This window comes from Kogia breviceps, chromosome 5 (genome assembly GCF_026419965.1).
Source record: "Kogia breviceps isolate mKogBre1 chromosome 5, mKogBre1 haplotype 1, whole genome shotgun sequence".
NCBI lineage: Eukaryota > Metazoa > Chordata > Mammalia > Artiodactyla > Physeteridae > Kogia > Kogia breviceps.
This window is the reverse complement of record NC_081314.1, coordinates 81,882,987-81,905,629: the sequence shown is the minus strand read 5'-3', so window position 1 is coordinate 81,905,629 and position 22,643 is coordinate 81,882,987. Positions and strand designations below refer to the sequence as shown.

Sequence of the window (22,643 nt, the reverse complement as noted above, 5' to 3'; positions counted from 1 at the left end):
CAGGGCTGGGCTGCCTCTCTGGATTCGGCAGCAGGTCCCTGTCAGACTCCAGAATTTCTGCTTCTTACTTCATTTATGTCTTATTTCCAAGTAATTTGTGATCTCTGTAGAAAATGTAGACAGTACAGAGAAATATAAATGATTAAGGAAAAAACTACCTATAATACCATAGGTAGGAACCACTTTCCATTTTTTGTCATCATTCTTTCTAGTGGCATTTTCTTTTATTATTCCCTCGTTTTTAACTTTTATTTTTTTTAATTACCATAAAGTTAAATTGATTTGTTTTCCTAACACGTGTAGATTTGTGTAACCATCTTGCTGTCAAACTCCTTTGTGCTACCACTTTTATTTTTTAATTACACAAATAATTTAAGAACAGTATTAACAACACTCCTGTTATTGGCAGTGCAAGGTTCAAGGGATGCATAAGAATATGGTGTAAAGAGTGAAAGTCCCCTCCGCACCCGGTCTCCCTTCCCAGGTTTGACCAGTGCTGACAGTTGGTTATCCTTCTCCTCCTGTGCTTCGACCTAAACAACAGGGATCATTTCTTATCCATTTTTCTGTGATTTGCATTTTTTTTCACTTACCAGTAAGTAGGTCTTAAAGATAATTTTGTGTAAATGTAGATATTAGCATATACATCTGTGTCAATCTTTTAAACTAACAAATAGTATTTTATAGTTTACATATGCCATAGATTTTAAACCATCCCTGTCATAGACATCTATTTCCAGTCTTTGTTCAAACAATGCAGTGAACATTTGTAAACATATGTATTTGGGAGCGTGTCTAAATGTTTAGGCATGTTAGACTCCCAGAAGGGAAGGTGTTGGACCCTGGGGTAAGTGTGCTTGAGCCTTGATAGATACCTGCCAACTTCCTTCCAGAAAGGGCTCACCACACCTGGCAGTGATGGTGGAACCTGCATCCCCGCCAGTCGTGGATGCTATCAGCTGTCTACATTCCTGCTAAAAAGGGCAAAGGGGCAACTTGTCCACAGCTCCTTCCAGGGGAGGTGAGCATCTCTTCATGTGGTAATCAGCCTTACATGTTTCTTCTGTGAACCACCTGTTCATTCCCTTTGCCGGTTTTTCTACTGGGTTGTCTTTTTCTTCTTGACCTAGAGTTTCATACTTATGGATATTAATCTTTATCTATTTTCTGTGTTCCAGATGTTCTCTGTTAGTCTGTTGCTTACTTTAACTTTCTTTATGCTGCCTTTCAGTGTACAAAAACATTACATTTTCGGGACTTCCCTGGTGGTCCAGTGGTTGAGACTTCACCTTCCAATGCAGGGGTGTGCGGGTTCGAGCCCTGGTCGGGGAGCTAAGATCCCATGTGCCTCGTGGCCAAAAAACCAAAAACATAAAACTGAAGCAATATTGTAACAAATTCAATAAAGACTTTAAAAATGGTCCACATCAAAAAAAAAAAAAAAAACCTTAAAAAAAAAAGCACTACATTTTTATAGTCAAATAAAAGCTAGAATGTTTACTGAGCACTTGCTGTGGATCAGGCATCGTTTGGAGCACTTTCCATATATTAACTCGTCTAATCTTCACAGCAAATCCTGTGAAGTGGATATCGTGATTGTCCCCATTTTACAGGTTAGGAAAGGGAGGCACCAAGAGGTTGAGAAGGTTGTGAAAGGTCACATAGCCAAAAAAGTAGAGCCAGGATTAAAACCCAAGTTCTAGAGGCCACAGCCTCATCACCAAGCCCTCTGCAAGCCTGCCTTTTCCCATCCTGGCATCCGGGATATAAAAATAGTGCCCTGCATTTTGTGATAATATTTTTGTTTTTCTCATTTTGTTTAATTCATCTGGATTTTTCATTTGTTTGTTGTGCCACGTGGGAGGAAGGGAATTCATTTCATTCGTTAAGTTCTTTTTTCCTTGCTTTTTCCTTTACATTTTTCTTAACATTATCTTGTAAGTAGTTTCTTATGTTATTAAAAATGCTTATTTGTACATACTTTTGGTGGTCACATAATATTCCATTATATAATGGCACCATAAATTACCTAACCAGCCCCATAATGTTGAAGGTTTGAGTTGTTTACTGTATTTCCTCACTATAAATCAGGCTGCAGAGAGCATTTCATGCATAAATATTTGTCCACACGTCAGATTATTTCCTTAGGATAGAAGCCTGGAAGAAAAAATTTTAAAGCTTGTTATCTACATTTTACACTAACGTAAAGGAAGGAAAAAAATCCCAACTTTGTGTTTGTGCAGGAAGAGGGCTGCGTGGTAGATGACACACATCAGTGTGTGTCTGCCCCAGAGTGTCTGAGTGTCTACAAGTCAGCTTTGGTGTATATACAGCGGGAAGCCTTGAAAGAGCCCAGAGGTTTCTGGGGGGGCCCATCACAATGTTACAGCATCATTGCTTCTGCTAGCATCTATAGGAGCCCCACCTCCCTGGCATGCCCAAGCCAAGGTCCAGGCAAGGAAGCAGGAATGTGGGTAGGAAAATCCAGGCTCCTCTTGAGAACCAGGTACTAGGGAGCTTTCCAAAGTCATCTGGTCTCCTGGAAAATTCTGGTTCCAAGAGCCAGGAGAGTCTCTCCATAGCTGGCCTGCAATAAAATCATAGGTGTAGCTGAAGTTAACGGAATCCAGAGGAATCTGAAGGTTTGGGATTGACAGGAGGCCAACATTCCCACAGCCAGAAAAGAGTGTGGTCAAGGAACTGACTGGTAGCCTCTTTGCCAGGTCATGAAAGTCAGTGTAAGTGCACTTACACAGCTGATAAAAACCCAACAAGGAAGATCGGCAGTAAAACTTAATGGCCCATTAAATCACAATCAGGACAGTAAAACGCAGTGGGCTGGAGTCCTGCTCCTGCTTGGCTCTCCTCTGGCTCTCCTGCAGCCCACACTGCCAGGACAGCCTGAAGGCCAGGCCCAGAGGCTGGGGTCAAGGCAGTCACTGCTCATGTCCCACACTTCCCCAGGACAGGCGGGTGCCAGCGAGGGAGACGTTTGCTCCGCCAGACCTCTCTCCTCCTTGGGGCCTGGCTGGTCTCCTCGTCATGAACTCTGTTTACAGAGGTTTATTGCTTAGCCTTAGTGTCTTGTCTAGGGAGCAGAGGGAATTGATGTTAGTAGTGAAAACCATAACGCTATCAGGAGAACTCTTGGGAATGTATGGTAACTTCAGAACAACATCCAGAGATGTTGGAGATTTCCAAAGATGTTTTCCAGACCTAGTAAGGAGCCGGGGAAGTGTATAAATGGTGGTGTGGGGAGGAGGGTATGCACATAGTAACTGGCTTGGCTGCTAGTTTTACTAAGTAGAGGTGTTTAGTTAAACTAGCAACTATTTGATGTGACTTTTGCCCCAAAAGGATTTAGTTCAGTTAAACTTTGTGTGCACAGATATAACCTGAACAACACAGCCATGAGGTTCATTCATTCACAAAGTGTGTGGGATGCCATCCTCAGTGGTGAGTGAGACGGACATCCAAGCCTGTAGAGAGCTTACATTCACTTGGGGGATTGGAAGTTTCAAGTAAGCAGATTTACTCCAGCTGTTTTGAGTACAGTCAAGGAAATAAGCAGGCTATTGGAAGTGAGTGTGATGGGTTGAGGCTTCTTGGGGTTAGGTGGTCAGGTGGTCAGGGAATTTCTCTGAAGAAGAGAAATTTGAACTAAAGCCTGCATGATGTGAAGTGATCAGCCACGCAGAGACCTGAGGGAAGATCATGTTCCAGGCAAACAGCCCGATAAGAGCCATGGGGGTAGAAATGAGCTTGGTGAGATAGGAAAGCAGAAAGAGGCCACAGGCTGCAGAGTAGAGGACAGGAGGGAGATGGCCTGATTTGGGGTTGGAGGGTAGGAAAGTCCGATGGTGTGGGACTTGTGGCTGTGAGAAGGAGTTTGGATTTCGATCCACTTGTGATGGGAGCCATTGGAGAGTTTTGACCAAGGGAATGTGATATGATTTATGACTTGAAAAGATGCCCTGGCTGCCCCTAAATACCAAGAGACAGTAACATAATATTCACAGGGCACTACAAAATGAAATGCCATAGGAGGATATGAATACGATGTCTTTTGTGAGTAGAAGAGAAATAGGTGGTTCGGTGGGGCTGGAGTGAACTGGAGACTCAAAGTAGGGGCCAGAGCCTAGATGGACACTCTGCATGGAGAGGTCTCATCCATCAGGGCAGGGGCTGTGAGGAAGTGAGCTGGGTGCTGGGGGACAGAACTTCAAGGAAAAGGTCAGCTCATGTGGTCACAGCTCCAGCCAGAAGATCCACCTTCTAATCCCATCTTGTTTAACAATCTCCAAGAGCCGTCATTTCTGATTATCCCTGCCGTGTCTCGTGGTGCTGCTGAGATAGTGTGTGGAAGGCCAGTGCAGAGAGCGAGTGCTTTTATTACTTGGCAGAGTCCTGGGAGATGGGGCCAGAGGTTCAGGAGAGAGCTGTGAGTACAAGCCAAAGAATCTGGCGCCTCCTGGCATGTCCTCCCGCCGCCCCTCCTGTGTCCAGTGCAGACATCGTGGGTCCATCATAGCTCTTCTTCGCAGTGAGCCAATTCTCTGTCTTAAGAGTCCATCTCTGGTCCGCCACTGATAGAAGCTGGCAGGCGATGTGGAGTCTATTTGCTTCCCCAACGGGCAGTGACATCAAAGGGCTGAGCCTGGCAAAGGTATGAAGGTGAACTCTCTCATCTTCAGGGGTCCTGCCTCATTGACTGGGACATTTTGGAAAGAAACAGTGGTTTTTCTATGAGTGGGTTTGTCTTTTTTTTTTGTCTTCTTTCCCCCCACTCCCACCCAGTCCCACCACCCACCTTGACCATGGGGCCTGCTAGCACTGGCCTGACAGCACCAATCATAACGTGGTAGAGGAGAGGGTGGTCAGGGGAGCATCCCCTTCCTGCCCCTCCCGCCTGCCATGGAGACCACTTGGAGCCTGAAGCCCGGGTCTCCTGAGGCCTGCCCGGGCGTCCTCCCTCGTGCTCTGCTGGGCTGAGTGGCTCTCACTCAGGCCGCTCACTTCCTTCTCTCCAGGGGAGACCGAACTCTTGCGTGACAGACCCTCCATCAGCAGGAGAGCCTCTGAGCTTCCTTTCCTCCGTGTCTCTTCATGCAGGGGGAGGTCACCTCGGGGCAGGGAGCGGTCAGCCTGGAGGCAGGCCTGGGGGTTCCTTTGAGAGTTGTAGAGCCTCCTGACTGTAAGCCCCAAAGAGTGATTTCTTTTTATTTTAGTGAGAATCAAAAAAAAAAAAAAAAAGTCTAAGTCTTAATATATGTCATGTTAAGTCAGTAGAATCCTCCTTAGGATATCCAATTTACTCCAGACGTGCGGATCTTCGTGGAAGGATACCTGAGCCTGGACACCTGTGGGGTCAGCTCGTTGTTCTTCTACAGCGCCCCCGCCGGGAAAGTGACTGCCTCGCAGTCAGCCCTTCGTTGCCTTGGCCTCTTAACCAGGGGTCTATGAACCGGTCAGGGCATTCGGAGCCCTCTGAAGTTATTCATAAGTATAGAAGATATATGCATCAGTACGGGAGAAGTGGGGGAGAAGCTTAAATTCTCAACAATGTCAGTGACCCAGAAAAGCCCAGAGTCTGCCCTGAGCTGAGGAGGATGCTCTCCCTTTTGCTGTTGTGGACGGCTGCTGCCTGCAGGGAGAGAGGCCCGCTGGGAGTCCCGAGCTGGACCATGGTCTCTGTGCTTTCCATCTGGGGCACAGCTCAGTGAACTAGAAATAGCACTGCGTGCTCTACATGCTTCAGGTACATCCTGTTAAATGGGCTTTTGTGGTCACTCTAGAGACTCTGCATAGAATCTGTGTATAAGATTGGTTATGTGGGGAAATCACATTTTCAGTTCCAAACAATTTACCAAAACAAAACAAAAAATGCTTTTGTAACTCAGTCGTTTAGAAAGTGCAAATGGGTTGTGATAACACTAAGTGTTCATTTCTGGAAAATAATGTTCTTACATTTTAATATCATGATGACTTAGATACCTGTATGGTTCATGGGGGTCCCAAGTGGGCTCTAGTCAGACCGTGAGCCCACAGGTGTCCCTCCCCCTTGCTTGGGCCCATTTGAGAAGGACCAACATGTTGGTACGGCTGAGAATTATAGCCACTCCCTGGGCTGGATTCCATCAGTGAGTTTCCTCCACTGAGTCATCTCATGGCTCCCCCAGAGCACCCTGTCCAGAGGAGGTCTTGACAACACTGGCCTGGGTTTTCTGTTATCAGCGTGTGTGTTGTGTGTGTTGAGGGGGTACAGTTAGGGTAGCCACTGTGGTGCCCCCTGTCCCTGGGAGGAACAAGTTGAGAATGGACTAAGGAAGTTGGAACAGGCAGGAATGGAACGGACCTGTTTGTGTCTCAGTGCCATGTGGAGCTGAGCTCTGCAAGAATGACCTTGGAGGAGAGAGGAACTTTTGTCTCAGCCAAGTGCTCAGATGGAGGCAGGAAAGCTGTTTACATGGCTCAATGGCTCCTGGAGGGTGTGGGAGGTCTTCTCTGATAATACTGGTGTGTGTCTGTCTTCATTCCTTTGTTTCTTTCTCTTTTTGGTCCAGATTCTTTTTTTTTTTAAATTAAAGTATAGTTGATTTACAATATTATATTAGTTTCAGGTATATAACATAGTGATTCAATATTTTTATAGATTGTACTCCATTTAAAGCTATTACAAAACAATGGCTATATTTCCCTGTGCTGTATCCTTTTTGCTTATTTATTATATGCATAGTGCTTATTTATTATATACATAGCATTTTGTATCTCTTCATCCCATACCTCTGTCTTGCTCCTTCCCCCTTCGCTCTCCCCACTGGTAACCACCAGTTTGTGCTCTATATCTGTGAGTCTGTTACTGTTTTGTTATATACATTTGATTGTTTTATTCTTTTAGATTCCACATGTAAGTGATAACATAGAGTATTTGTCTGTCTCTGTCTGACTTATTTCGCTAAGCTTAATACCCTCTAGGTCCATCCACGTTGTTACAAATGGCAGAATTTTATTATTTTTTATGGCGGGGTAATGTACCATTGTATATATGTATCTATCTTTTTTATCCATTCATCTGTTCATGGACACTTAGGTTGCTTCTGTATCTTGGCAATTGTAAATAATGCTTCTATGAACATTGGGGTGCATGTATCCTTTCAAATTAGTGTTTTTGTTTCTTTCAAATATATACCCAGGATTGGAATTTCTGGGTCATATGGTAATTCTATTTTTAGTTTTTTGAGGAACCTCCATACTGTTTTCCATAGTGGCTGCACGGATTTACATTCCCACCAACAGTGTATCAGGTTTTCCTTTTCTCCACATCCTTGTCAACATTTGTTATTTGTAGACTTTGATGAGAGCTATTCTGAAGGGTGTGAGGTGATAACTCACTGTGGTTTTGATTTGCATTTCTCTGATGATTAGCAATGTCTTTGGGAAAATGTCTGTTTAGGTCTTTTGCCTGTTTTTTAATCAGGTTGTTTTTTTGTTAGGGTTTTTTGGGGTTTTTTTTTTTATATTGAGTTGTATGAACTGTTTATGTATTTTGGATATTCAAGTCATAACATTTGCAAATATTTTCTCCTATTCAGTAGGATGTCTTCATTTTGTCAGTGGTTTCCTTTACTGTACAAAAGCTTTTAAGTTTACTTAGGTCCCATTTGATTATTTTTGCTTTTGTTTCTTTTGCCTTAGGAGACAGATCCAAACAAATTTTGCTACAATTTGTCAGTGTTCTGCTTCTGTTCGCTTCTAGGAGTTTTACAATTTCAGGTTTTACATTTAGATCTTGAATCTGTTTTGAGTTTATTTTCATATATGTGTGAGAAAATGTAATTTTTTTTTTTTTTTTTAATTTTTTTTTTTACGCGGGCCTTTCACTGTTGTGGCCTGTCCCGTTGCGGAGCACAGGCTCCGGACACGCAGGCTCAGAGGCCATGGCTCACGGGCCTAGCTGCTCCGTGGCATGTGGGATCTTCCCGGACCAAGGCATGAACCCTTGTCCCCTGCATTTGCAGGCAGACTCCCAACCACTGCACCACTGCTTGAAGAGACTATCTTTTCTTCTTTGTATATTTTGCCTCCTTTGTCATAGATTAATTGACCATAAGTGTGTGGGTTTATTTCTGGCTCTCTGTTCTGTTCCATTGATCCATTTTGTCTGTTTTTGTGCTAGTACCATACTGTTTTGATTACTGTAGGTTTGTAGTATAGTCTGAAGTCAGAGAGAGTGATACCTCCAGCTGCTTTGTTCTTTATTCTCAAGATTACTTTGGCAATTCAGGGTCTTTTGTGGTTCCATTTAAATTTTATGATTATTTATTCTAGCTCTGTGAAAAATGTCATGGGTATTTTGATGGGGATTGTATTAAATCTGTATAGATTGCTTTGGATAGTATGGACTTTAAAAAAATTTTTTTATTTATTTATCTTTGGCTGCGTTGGGTCTTTGCTGTTGCGCGCAGGCTTTCTCTAGTTGCGGCGAGTGGGGGCTGCTCTTCATTGCGGTGAGGAGGGCTTCTCATTGCGGTGGCTTCTCTTGTTGTGAAGCACGGGCTCTAGGTGCACAGGCTTCAGTAGTTGTGGCATGCAGGCTCAGTAGTTGTAGCTTGCAGGCTCTAGAGTGTAGGCTCAGTGGTTGTAGCGCATGGGCTTAGTTGCTCCATGGCATGTGGGATCTTCCCAGACCAGGGCTCAAACCCCTGTCCCCTGCACTGGCAGGCAGATTCTTAACCTCTGCGCCACCAGGGAAGTTCCAGTATGGACACTTTAACAATATTAATTCTTCCAATCCATGAGCACAGGTTATCTTTCATTTCTCTGTATCATCTTCAGTTTCCTTTATCATTGTTTTATAGTTTTCAGAATATAGGTCTTTCACCTCCTTTGTTAAGTTTATTCCTAGGTATTTTTTCCTTTTTGATGCAGTTTTTAAACAGGATTGTTTTCTTGCTTTCTTTTTCTAAGAGTTCATTATTAGTGTAAAGAAAACAACAGGGCTTCTCTGGTGGCTCAGTGGTTGAGAGTCTGCCTGCCAATGCAGGGGACGCGGGTTTGTGCCCTGGTCCGGGAAGATCCCACATGCCGCGGAGCTGCTAGGCCCGTGAGCCATGGCCACTGAGCCTGCGTGTCTGGAGCCTGTGCTCCGCAATGGGAGAGGCCACAACAGTGAGAAGCCCGCGTACCACAAAAAAAAAAAAAAAGAAAGAAAAGAAAACAACAGATTTCTGTATATTAAGCTTCTATCCTGCAACTTTACTGAATTCATTTATTAGTTCTAATAGCTTTTTGGTGGAGGTGTTTGTGTTTTCTATATATAGTATCATGTCATCTGAAAATAGTAACAATTTTATTTCCTTTCCAATTTGGATGCGATGCCTTTTATTTCTTTCTCTTGTCTGATTGCTGTGGCTAGGACTTTCAATACTATGTTGAATGAAAAGGGCAAGAGTGGGCATCCTTGTCTTGTTCCTAATTTTAGAAGAAAGGCTTTCAGGGCCTCCCTGGTGGTGCAGTGGTTAAGAATCCACCTGCCAAGGTAGGGGACACGGGTTCAAGCCCTGGCCCAGGAAGATCCCACATACCACGGAGTAGCTAAGCCCGTGCCCCACAACTACTGAGCCTGAGCTCCACGAGCCACAACTACTGAACCTGCGTGCCACAACTACTGAAGCCTGTGCACCTAGAGCCTGTGCTCCACAACAAGAGAAGCCATGACAATGAGAAGCCCATGCACTGCAACAAAGAGTAGCCCCCACTCCCTGCAACTAGAGAAAGCCCACGCACAGCAACGAAGACCCAACACAGCCAAAAATAAATAAATAAATAAGAAGAAAGGCTTTCAGCATTTCACCATTGAGTATAATGTTAGCTGTGAGTTTGTCATGAATGGCCTTTATTATGTTGAGCTGTGTTCCCTCTATACCAATTTTGATGAGACTTTTTGTCATGAATGTATGTTGAATTTTGTCAAATGCTTTTTCTACATGTATTGAGATGATCATGTGATTTTTATCCTTCCTTCTGTTAATGTGTCATATGATGTTGATTGATTTGCGGATACTGAGCCATCCTTGCATCCCTGGAATAAATTCCACTTGATCATGGTGTATGATTCTATTACAAATTCAACTTCACTACTAGTGATCAGTCTGTTCAGATTGCTTATTTCTTCCTGATTCAGTCTTGGAAGGTTGTATGTTTCTAGAAATTTGTCCATTTCTTCTAGGTTGTCCAATTTGTTGGTAGATGACTGTAGTATTCTCTTATGACTTTTTGTGTCTCTGATATCAGTTGTTATTTCTCCTCTTTCATTTATTTGGGTCCTCTTTTTTCCTTGATGAGCCTGGCTAAAGGTTTATCAATTCTGTTTATCTTTGCAAAAAAACAGCTCTTGGGTTCACTGATCTTTTGTATTGTTTTCTTGGTCTCTGTTTTATTTATTTCCTCTCTGATCTTTATTATTTCCTTCATTCTGCTGATTTTGGGGTTTGCTTGTTCTTCTTTTTCTAACTCCTTTAGATGGTAGATTAGGTTGTTTATTTGAGATTTTTTCTTATTTCTTGAAGAAGACCTGTATCACTATAAACCTACCTCTTAGCTGCATCCCATAGATTTTGGAAAGTTGTATTTCCATTGTCATTTGTCTCGAGGTATTTTCTGATATCCTCTTTTATTTATTCATTGACCTGTTGGTTTTTTAGTAGCATGTTGCTTGGTCTCCACGTGTCTTCCTTTCTTGTCTTTCTTTTTCCCAATAATCAGTAGTAGAATTGTGATGCTCTAAGCTCCCAAGCAGTAGCACACCCCATGAGAAGGCCAGGTCACATGTCCACAATCCATTTAGCCTTGTCTGTGCCCCTCTACCCCCCAGTCCCAGCCAGGTTTCCCTTTAGAGTCATCTCCAGCCTGAGCCAGTCTGGTCCTACTTGCCTCACAGCCCCTTCAGCGTAGATGCCAGAGAGTACTCTTTCTACTAAAATGAAAGCAATTTACAAATGTCTTGTCATCACCGACACAAAGTGCTTGCTTCCTTTTTAATGTATCAAATGTCATTATTCATAACATATTACTGCATTCAAGTGTTGTAAGGAGAGGAGGGCAAAGCAGTCTTTATCCCAAGAAAATACCATTTATTTGAGAATGACAAGTCAGATCACTGTGCCTGTCATATCATACCTCTTCCCTTATTGGGACAATTGGAACTTGATGTTTTCCCATACTCTTGCTTATGCGAATTCTCATTCCCAGTTCAAGGCCCCGAATCCCTTCTGCCCTGGAGAAGATGATAGTGGTGACAGTAGCATGGTGCTGGGAAGCACACGCTGCCAGTGGCTGTGGCCTCCAACCAGATTGCTTGGGTTTTCAGCCCAGCTCTGTGACCTGTGGCTGTGTATGTAGCCTTGGGCAGTCATCCACCCTCTCAGTGCCTCAGTTTTCTCATCTGTAAAATGGAGATAATGTAGTTCACACCTTGTAGGGCTGTCGTGAGGGTATAAAGCACTTAGAGCCATGCCTGGCACACAGGACCTATATGCATATCACCAGTATTGTTGATGTAATTATTTCATTTTTGCCTCTTGTGCCCCTCCCACACCCCTACCCCCAGTGGATCAGGCAAAAGATTTCTTTTCTCTGAGCTGGTGCTGTTCTTCTTTTCTCCTGGGTATCCCTGGCATCTGGGACTAGGACCCAGCTCTCTTACGGAGGCAGGGGACATCCCTGGAGGCTCTGTGCCATGGACATGGTTTCTCTTGATTTTTTCCTGCAGGGTGTGGACACTGTAAGAAAATGAAACCAGAGTTTGAGAATGCAGCAGAAGTCCTCCACGGAGAAGCAGATGTAAGCTTCCTTTCCTTAACTCCTCCACCACTCTCTCCTAAAGAGTCAGTGATAGGAATCATTACAGTGACTTTCCCCTGCAAGCTCTGTAGCAGCTCTCCTGGTCCCTGGAGGCCTGTGGGACTTCTGTGTCCCCGTGTAGATGTGTTTTAGTCAGACAGGTGGGGCCCCTACCAGGGATGGAGGGGTGCAGAGAGATTAGGGTCACATTCCCGTACCCTTCCAGGTGACCTCTGCCAGGTCATGGCTCTGGGGTGAAGCCCCAAGTTTCTCCCTCTTTTCTGTGGGAGCCTGCCGATTGGGAACAGCCACAGTCTACACAGCCTAGTTGGTGGGGGAGATTAAAAGGCTTCATCTCAGCCCACAAATGAGAATGATGGACATGCCCATGTCCAGTTGTTCCCGGGATGTATGAAGTTCCTGCCCTGTGAGGTTTCAGCAGGCCCTTGGTGGGTTGGCACCTGGCGTCCGGGCTCTTCTTCTGCGAGCACCGCATCTGAGGCTATCATGCATGGTTGGCCTCTCCCCCGTCCCAGAGCTCTGGTGTCCTTGCAGCTGTTGATGCCACCGTCAACAAGGCCCTGGCAGAAAGATTCCACATCTCTGAGTTTCCTACACTCAAGTATTTTAAGGATGGAGAGAAATATGCAGTGCCCGCGCTCAGAACAAAGAAGAGCTTTATTGAGTGGATGCAAAAGTAAGTCTGCTGGTCTTGATAGCACATCTTGGTCCCTGGCTATCGGCCACTGGAGAGGGCCTTGAGGAGATGAAGTAAACCTTAGGAGCTGCTGACCTTGGCTCAGGGCCTGAGAGCCAAGACAGCTATGACTTCCCAAGACTGACTCCACCTCTGGTGTGCTGATCACGTGTACTCATCCAGCAGGTCACGGGTAGCCTTTTCTGGGTGTGGTTTCATCAGCTCCAGTAAACCGTGTATTTCTATTTTTAGGACTCCTTCCCCAGTGTCCTGGCCCCAGGTTTCATCATCTACATTTTATTCCATTCCCTTTGAGTGAACGAAGGAAACACACAGCTCTTCACATCCAGAGCTGGACTCACAGGGGCCCCAGTTCAGTAGTGTCCACAATGCAGCCTGTGGTGGTTTGGGGTTGAAAATAAAGGTTTGAAGAGCTCCCTCAGCCTGGTTATTAGTTTGCTAGGGCTGCCACAACAGGGAACACAGAGCCGGTGGCTTAACAGCAGAAGTTTATTTTTTTCACAATTCTGGAGACCAGAAGTCCAAGATAAGATGTCAGGAGGGTTGCCTTCTCTGAGGCCTCTCCATGTCCATCTTCTCCCTGTGTTTTCACATGGTCTTCCCTCAGTGTCTGTGTTAATCTCCTCTTCTTAAAAGGACACCAGTGAGGTTGGGTTAGGGTCTACCCTAATGACCTAATTTTAACTTAATTACCTCTCTAAAGACCCTATCTCCAAATACAGTCACATTCTAGGGTAGTTGGCATTAGGACTTCAACATATGAATTTGGGGCGGGGGACACAGTTCAGCCCACGACAGCCTGCAAGTCCAGAGAACACGAGGAGCCTTGCAATTGCTCATCCAAGGACCATAGAACCTGCAGTTCTTAGCATTTCCCCTCCTGTGAGGGGACTAACTGGGCCACCACACAGGTGCTTTCTCCAGTCCACACCCCTCCCCCGAGACACACACACACACACACACACACACACACACACACAGGCGCATGCGCGCGCATCCACACATAACTTGAATATTTGAGAATACTGCCTTATTTCAGCACTGGGGGGAACATGAAGTAAAAGAAGACATACTCCAGCCTTTGCAGAGGCCCCTGGTACGTGGCATAATGATGTCCACGTGAGAACCAAGATTCTAGGGTCACAAAGTGACGCGAGAACTGTGCAAAATAGCAGCATCCAGAAGGAGTTACTTTGTTAGGACATCGGTCCTCAAACCTGGGTGGACGTAAGCGTTACAGGTGTTGAGGCGCTTCTTAAAGTACAGATGCTAGGGCTGCTGTCCTTGAAGCTTTGATTCAGGAGATGTGAATGAAACCCTCAGCCATGGGGTTTTGAGAAACGCCAGCTTATGGAATGGGATGAACCACTAGGTTCAGGAGAGGCCCTGGCAAGAGGTGAGTGGGCTGGCCGGGTCCAGGTCTCAGCTTCCTGCTGATCACTGGGGGTAGATTCTAAGAGTAGCCAGGCCTTGTCTTAGGGACCAGAACGGAGCAGTGGTTCATCTCCAAGAGGGATGAGGTGCTCTCTCCTCCAGGCCTTTGGTGCGGGAGGCAGGTTGCTCTTCACACCCGCCTCTCTGGCCTCGCTCTGGTGCCAGTGCTGGTTTACTGGGAAGGACTGAGCAGGGTGGGGCCTCAGGTGAGGTCCCTGGTGCTTGCACTGTGGTTAGAGAGCTGGGGAACCAGAGCATTAATCGTTGCTAATCCCCACTCCAGAAGCCTGGACACAAATAGCGAGCGTGGAGGGTCTCTGTCCTTCCTGTTCATAGTCACCACTGCTGAGCGCCTGAAAAGCACTAGGGTAAGAGCATGGACTTTGTGGAGTCTAAGAGCCCTGCACTCAGATCGTGACCCTAAGCCATTTACTTGACGCTGCTAAGCCCCAGTTTCCCATCTGTGAAGTGGAGACAATACTTTTCCCATAGACTTGTCCAGAGAATTAATTGGATTATTGTGCTTTAGCACGGTGCATGATGTGTGGAAATACTCAAAGAGAGGAAGCTGTGTTTATTATTGATTCCAGCTCTCATGCAGCACTGTAACTGACAGCACCACCCCCTAAATGCTAGAACCTTCCCAGCCTTTGCAGCGTGCTTTGATAGCTGTTGCCCCATTTCATACTCAGATCCTACTGAGGCCAGAGTTTTTATTCCTATTTCCTTGGTGAAGAAACTTAGGTTCAGAGAGGTGAAGGGCCTTGCCTAGGGACAAATAGTGGTTCTTTGGGGAGTTTGGAAGGAATCCTCCAGGCAGAGCATAAACAGCAGATGCTCTGAGATGAAGGGTTGAGGTCACCAGCAGGAGGGCAAGCAGACAGTGTCGGGGGAGGCAGATGGCACTTCCAAGCTTGTGCACAAGTGACTGCACTTGGGTAACTGAGATGTACCCACCAGCAGGCCAGCCCGGGGAGGCAGGATGCAGGGACAGGGCAGAGCAGAAGGTTGGTGTCAGCCGAAGAGTCCAGGGTGTTTGACAGGGCACCTGGAGGGCAAAGAAGTGGGGAAGACAGGAAGGTAGGAGGGGCCGGTCTTGGTCACGAGAGCAGGGGTGTCATTAACCAAAACGAAGAAGTTGGGGAAGAAAGCTGTTTTGTGAAGTGTGGAGGAGAGGGAAGAGTTCTAAGTTGTTGGGATGGGGGTGACAGTAGGACCTCCAGGTGGAAATACCTGAAAAACACCTGGAAACTGGGGGCTTGGGTGAGAGGCCAGGGCTCGAGTCATCCTCAGCCTAGGGGATTATGGAAGCCACGCAGATGGATGAAATCTTATGAGAATTGCAGGGAGATAGAACCAGAAGAAGAGAGAAGGCTGTCGGGAAGGTAGGGAAGGGGTCTCTGGTAGGAGGGCTTCTGAAAGGTGAGAGTGGCTGTGGGGTGCCTGGTGCTGCGCTCATGCTGCCCTCGCTGGGTACAAGGCCTGAGGCCTGGTGGTCAGAAGCCAGGTGGTGCCGGCGTGAAGGAGGGAGTGCAGGGGTTGCGTGTGGCAGCACGGGGTCTGGAGCAGCAAAGGCTTTAAAAGACCCTGGAGATCTATACTTTTGTGAGGCAGAGTGGAGGGAACCAGTGAACAGAAAGAGACTGAAAAATTATAAACCCTTATCGAATGCCTGTCATTTATGAGAGCATATAGGTTCTTAGCAACTGTTAGTTGCTTGACCGACTAGGTGCTTTATATACACTGTCTCTGCTCTTCATAAGGAGCCCAGGAAGTAGGTCTCAACTGTACTCATTTAGCAGAAAAGAAAATGGAAGCTCAGAGGGGTTTGATAACTTACCTAAAGTCACACAGGTGATCGGTAATCTGGATTTGAACCCAGACCCACCTCACTCCGTGGCGCATGCTCTGTCCACCAGAACAAAGGCTCAGGAGCAGAAGATAATGGAGGGTGCTTCAGGGTCCCAGAAGAGGCAGGAGGGAGGGGAAGGGAGCCCAGGTGCAGGGGCTTCTCCCCATGGCAAGGAGACGACTGGAGAGGTCCTAAAAGCGACCCAGGTCTTCCGCACCTTCACAAAATGGCTTAATAGGCTCCTTAGAGGGAATCTTTGCGGATGGTTCACACTTCTTCATGTTTAAACTGAGGTTTTAAATTCAGTTTTAGAAAGGATGCAAAGTGATTTTTTTTCTCACGTGCTCCCCTAAGTGGTTGGGGGCGGTGGAAGCGCTTGCCTGTACACGAGCTTCTCCTAATGACTGTCTCCCCTACACCCCCGGTTCTTGCAGTCCTGAGTCCCCTCCACCCCCGGAGCCCGCCTGGGAAGAGCAGCAGACCAGTGTGGTGCATCTGGCTGGGGACAACTTCCGGGAGACCCTGAAGAGGAAGAAGCACGCCTTGGTCATGTTCTACGCCCCTTGTAAGTAGCTGGGGCACTCGCTGAGGGGCGAGGGAGAGGGGTGGTTCTGACTGATCTGAGAAGATCCCCCCGGGGACCAGGGCAGCCACAGGCCAACTCTGGGCTTTCTGCTGTGAGCAGGTTTCATTCCAGGCTGAGGTCCTTCAAAATCCAGGTCCAGCTCTGTCAGGTTCTGTCTTTACATCAGTCCTAAAGCCCTCTACTTCTTTCTGTGCCAGGGGCCTGCCTTGTAATTATTAAGTCTCCTCAACTCCCTGGAAACTCCCACCCAGCCGCTTCCTCCCCCCCCCCCCCCCTCCGTCTGCTCCCTCCATCCCTGCAGGCACTGACTTCACCTTTGAACCCTGGAACTTAGCAGCTGGGAATTCAGCCAGCCTGGTTAGGCCTCTGCGTCCCTCATCTTGCTGAGCATTCCCAGCCCAGCCTCCTTTCTCTGACCATCCCAAGTGGCTCTGAAGCCATGGATTTGAAACTGTGGTAAAAGTACAGTCATAGTCACTCAGAGCTCCTCACCGTGATCCCCACTTTAATCAAAGCCTAAGTTGAGGGAATGACACGTCTGCTAATGTTGGTGTCTGTGATCTCAAATTTTGTGTATTCCCATTTTAAAGTTGTTCATTGATACATAAAGGAAAGGCTCTTGAATTTCTCACTCTTCTGTTGCCCTCTCTCTCCCCCAGGTTACAACTTAGCGTAATGGAACGGGGATAATAAAGCTGGGCTCCACAGAGAAGCAGGCAGCTCAGTCGAGTCCTAACCTCCTGCCCCTACCTCTCCAGTGTCAATAATCTGTAAAGTCTCCCCTCAGTTCTCACTATCTGGGCAGGTCGCCTCCTGGCCCAGCCTCAGACCCCGCCCTCAGGCAGCTGACACTTCCCTCTGTTTTTGCCTTTTCTTCCGCAAGTGGGCCTTGTGGTCTGTCGGTTCCTTATAGAGCTTCTTGCTATCCTCCTCTGTCCTTAGAGTAAGCCTGGAAGACTGAGTGGATTTTAAGAAGTTGTCTTCCTTCTGGGCAGGGTTGGGAGTGCAGGACTGAGACTCAGGGGATGCCTGACTTAACCAAGGCATGGCAGCAAGTCAGTGACAGAGCCCTTCCTGCAGCCTGGGCTGGTGCTCTCTTTTAGTCACAGTCCCGATTCAGAGTGTGATTACTTTCCCGGCAGCCGGCGGGAACCTGGCCAGAGAAGTAGGAGTCCTTGACCAGCCACTGGGTGGATTTGAGGAAGTCCAGACTAAATACTTTCCCTAGAAATGCTCCCCACTTCCCCTCAGACCTCAGGGGATGTCTACCCTGCTGGGGTGCTAACGACCTGCCTCAAGTAACCGCTGTGTGCTGGATGTTGTCAGGGACCCAGGATACAAGGGAAGGAGGCCTGGTCCCTGCCGGCTTCAAGGGCCTCACAGACTGCCCTGACAAAAATAACTAAACACAGTCCACACGGGGCCCCGTCACTGAGCGACTCAGCTGTTGGCGGAGGGCTTGGTGCCTGGAGTCTCCTGTCTCCCCTGCTGCACTTTCCTGTCCTGAGCTCTGCTCCAGGCTCCTGACATGTGTGTGTTCATCAGTGGACAGAGGCAGGGAAAGAGGGAACTAGCTAAAGACAAAAAAAATCTTTAAAATGTTTTCAATGAGAAAAATAATATATCCTGGGCTTCCCTGGTGGCGCAGTGGTTGAGAGTCCGCCTGCCGATGCAGGGGACACGGGTTTGTGCCCCAGTCCGGGAACATCCCACATGCCGCGGAGCGGCTGGGCCCGTGAGCCATGGCCGCTGAGCCTGCGCGTCCGGAGCCTGTGCTCCGCAACGGGAGAGGCCACAACAGTGAGAGACCCGCGTATCACAAAAATAATAATAATAATAATACTATATCCTTATTTATAATTTATGTAGTATATAACATACTTATATATAAAGAACCTAAATACTACAGAAGGGTCGCACACCAGATAAAGGTAGGTATAAAGTAAAAAAGCAAACACCAACTGCCATTTCTCCTCTCCCCCCACTTCCTACCTGCCCAGTTTCTACACAGCTCTTCCTCCTGCTGTTTCATTGTTCTCTTCTGTTCCAAGCCCCCCACATTGCTCTGAATCATAGTCTGATCATGGTGACTGCCCTTCTTAGGCCAGCTTGGCTGAGTCTCTAGAATTGGAATTTTCTGTCCTGTCCTTGGTCTTTGTTCCTCTTTCCCCACTCTGGGAGGCTGCTTTCGTTTCCAGTTACACAGAGGTGGTACCTTTTAAAGAGCCCAAATTAAAAAATCATGCCTCTTCTGGCCCAACTGACACGTCTGGGAAACATCTTCATGCCCTTTCTAAAACAGCCTCCCTTCTAGTTATTCATCTGCCATGCTCTTTCTTTTGGATAATGAGAAAATGAGATGTACCAGAAGGCCATTAATCTGAGACCTAGATGCTTTAAATTGACGGCAGCAGGAATTTGCACTAGGCTGACAGTGACCTTTATACTTTCAGTAAGCAGAGAGGTTAGAAAGGAGAAATGAGTAGTGACACCAGATTTGGGGGAAGGGAGTAGCTTATTTCCGGCCAGCCTGATGTCTTAATGGGCGTCCATGTGCCGCTCACAGGGGACCTCTAGGTGCCACAGGGCACGCTTTGACACGCTCTCAACCAGCACGTTGTGCTCTTTACACGTTTTGAAAGCTGTATACCATCATTCCTTTGTAGTATGATGTTTTCATGAATTTGAGCCATTCTTCCCTCTGTTGGGTCAAATTAGTACAGTGTTCTTGTAATTGCCATTAGCACCTGCCATGAGTTCGGCTCTGCTAGGTCTACCTTATCTCAGTTCTGGTGTAACACGTAACCAGCCTAGCTCTCTTCTCTACTCCTGTGATGGATGCTGGGAAAACCCCCTTAAGCCGCCTCCCATCACCATCCACGATGCTCTGGGGCCAGCTGGCCACTCTGCCAGCCAGGCCACCTGGGTGGTCCCGCCCATCTCAGAAAATGGCTCAAGTGCTAAATTCACATGTAGCTCAGCCTTAATTTGGATTCACAAAGCCCTTTGAAATGCCAGTCACTATTATCTTATTTTAAAAAGGGAAAGAGCAGATGAGCCAGGCTGTCTCAGTTCCCCAACCCAGGTGGTGGGAGGGCTGTTTGTCAGGAAGCTGGCTGGAGCCAGGTCTGCCCATGGGGCATCTGGCCTTCCCACCTGTGTTTTGATCAGAATTAATTACTACAGTCAGAGAACTCCTTCCCTCAAAGCAATTCTGTTCTCTTGGCAGTTGCGTTCAGTGTCTGGAGAGTGGTTGGGAGGGTGGGCTTGGGTTTTAATTGGTGAACCCTGAGGGAAGGGCCAGGAAAGTGGGTCTGGGACAGAGTGGCCTGCAGCTTCCTGGGCTTTCTGCTCAGTGGATGCTGCCCCAGGTTTGCTGAAACAGGAGGAGAAAGTGGTCCCACACAGGTCCCAGCCCTGGGCCTGAGACCTGTCACTGGAGCTGGAGGGGCTCAGGACACCACATACATCTCTGTCCCATCCAGGGCCTCCAAAGCTATGGGTCCTTGTCCCTGGGTTGGGAACCCAGGCCCTGAGAAGCGACAGGGACTCCCCGCAGCTTATCCTCCTCTTAGCCTGACCTTAAGTCTCCCTTTCCTGGATCTGGGGTTCGGGTGGATTGTGGAGCAGGGAGGAAGGACAGCATGAGGACCAGGGGCCTGGTTTGGCTGCTCAGTCTGGGGTGAGGGCTGCTGGGAATGTGGGAATCAGCGGCAAAGCATGAGCTGCCATGGTCAGGCAGAGGGGCTGCTGCCAGCCCCCTACTTCCCCAGCCCCACTTTCTCAGTCATGAAGTGGAGAGATTTGCCACTGTCATTGGGGTGAGAGAAGGGACCTTGTGACAGGCTCAGAGAATCCCGAGCATGCGTCCTCCTTTCTAAGCCCAAAGCTCCCGCTGCACCCTGGATCAGGCTCTTCTGGACCCTGAGGGCAGCAGCCGTGTGTGAAAGGAGCTTGCAGAGAAAAACCAGTGTCTGTCTCCCCGACCCCCAGCTTCGTGGCTGGGTGTGTGATGGGAGAGTGTGGGGTGGGAGGTCCTGGGCAGGAGTGGACCTGACGCTGGCACAGGCCTCCTGCAGAGCCCTCTTGCCAACGGCAGACACGCAGTGGAGGGTCTGAGTGGTGGGGTTGATACGTGAACCCTGACAGTGGGGTGTGCAGCGGGTGGGAATCAGATGAACCCCAAAGTCTGTTGGGTGGAGAGAAACTCCTGGAAAGGCTTCTCTGGAGGTTCCAGGCAGGGCCCCTGGCTCTGCAGCCTCCCTCACGTGTGTAACTCTCTCCTCCCCTCTCACGCAGGGTGCCCGCACTGTAAGAAGGTCATTCCACACTTTACTGCCACTGCTGATGCCTTCAAAGATGACCGAAAGGTAAGGACCCCCTTCCTCTTCACCTCTCATCCCGCCTCCAGCCTCCCCCTGCCACCAGTGCTCACACATTCCTCCCTTCTGTTCAGGTGCCCTCCCTCCCCAGACAGGTTCTGCTGAGACCTGGGGATTCCTGACAACCAGGACATCCTTTTCACAAGGCAGAATAGAGCAGGCTGCATTTATGCTGCAAAATCAACTAAAAGGAATACACTGAACTGTTACAGCCCTTCCTTGGAGGAGAGGGTGGTAAAGCGGTCATTTTGTTTATTCTTCTTTAGTGTTCAAATCTTTTTACGGTAGGATTTGTAGTCATGCATTACTTGTATAATTAAAAGTACAAATTAAAAAAATCCAACAAAAGTCAACTGGAGGCGGCCAAGGTGGAGGAGAGCACGGCGGTGTGTGCAGAGCCTCATCCTGCCTAAGTGAAAGGCTCCTGCAGCTGCTGACTGATGAAGCATAAAATTAACAAGCTAGAGCTGCAGATTGGATTAGAGAGCTGGGAGGGGGGCCCGGGCACATTCCCCCAGGCCGCTCCAGCAGCCAGGGCAGACTCCAAGGCTGAGGGGGTGTATGGCAGGGAGAAGACCCCGGAACTCAGACTGGTGCATCTGGGCTGCTGCTAAACTACGTGAGCTGGAAGACTCTCCAGGCCTCGAGTTCCCTTCTTCTAAAGTCAGGGTGCTGGTCTAGATGGTCTCAAAGGGTCTTCCCAGCCTGGGGCTCCATCATAGGAACCTGTCCCCTGAAAGGCCCCCAAAATGCGCTCACGCACACCCAAGGCCAAAGTCCGATGCATCTCTGCCTGCTGCCTTATTTTCCCGGGTGGAATTGTCAGGTGCAGCCAGGGCAGGTGGGACACAGATGCTGAGATCCCCTTGCATCAGCCCTACGGTGGTGGAGATGGGATGGTGAGAGCTGTACAGGGACAGCGAGTCAGGGGAAGAAGCCAGGATAGGCCACAGGCACGTATGTGAAGACTTAGATTCCAAGCCCCTTCCCTGAACTCGGGGAGTCCCGTTGTCACCCACAAGTCCTGCCTGTGCCCTTGAGGCACCCTTCACCATCAGGAGGGAATACAAGGACCAGAAAAATTTTTCTCCTCTCCCTGCCACTTGGCCTGCATTGAGGGGGCCATGGCAAGAAGGGACTTCCTGTCTTCTGTCTCCCTCACCACTCCACCCGATTCTGCCACCCGGGGCCTGAGCAGAGTGGCTGCTCCCAGTCTGGGAGCTCCGGCCCAGCCCGGGCTGCTCGTCCCTGCGGGGCTGGGTGTTGGTTGGTGTGGGGAGGCCTTTACTCCCCGGGGCCAGGACTAGACTGGCAGTCTCTCCATATCAACTCCCATCATTCTTTACCCAGAACACTTGGTGCTCTGGACACACAGGAGAGTGACATGTGTGGGGGCTCCCTGCCCCACCAGATGCTCAGGTCTCCGTGCTTCAGCTTCTGTGAAGGGATCACATCAGTCCCAACGAGGCCAGGCTGGCCGTGCCCACAGTAGGCAGCTGAGGGCCATTCCTCCCCTTCCCTGTCCCCTCTGCATCAGCAGAGGGGTCCCGTTTCCATGGTGACCCCCTCCTCCTCTGAGATACTGATATGCCTTTGCTTAATTGTCTTAACTTGGGCCAGTAATGTTGCTGACCTTTCCTGGAGTCATTCCCCCTGTTAGTCCCTCCGTCCTCCTTCCAACTTCCTTTATTCCAAGCCAGGCGTCACTCTCACTCATTTCCAGGAACACACTTAACTTCTCTGTCCCAGGCAGCAGGCAGGCCTGGAGTTCCTAGAGGCAGCTCTCAGTAATAGCACGGAAGCGTTCTGTCTCTCTTCTGGGGCACTGGT

The 22,643-nt window shown here is 48.1% G+C and overlaps 1 protein-coding gene across 1 annotated transcript in view; it reads left to right on the top strand.

Moving 5' to 3' along the window:
* The window catches only part of PDIA5 (protein disulfide isomerase family A member 5), a 91,605-nt gene that overhangs the window by 63,638 nt on the left and 5,324 nt on the right, over positions 1–22,643 (top strand). Inside the window, exons 12-15 of the mRNA XM_059064396.2 lie at positions 11,771–11,841; positions 12,378–12,538; positions 16,280–16,410; positions 20,731–20,801. Coding sequence (XP_058920379.1) covers positions 11,771–11,841; positions 12,378–12,538; positions 16,280–16,410; positions 20,731–20,801 — 434 coding nt within the window. The remainder of the gene's footprint in view (positions 1–11,770; positions 11,842–12,377; positions 12,539–16,279; positions 16,411–20,730; positions 20,802–22,643) is intronic.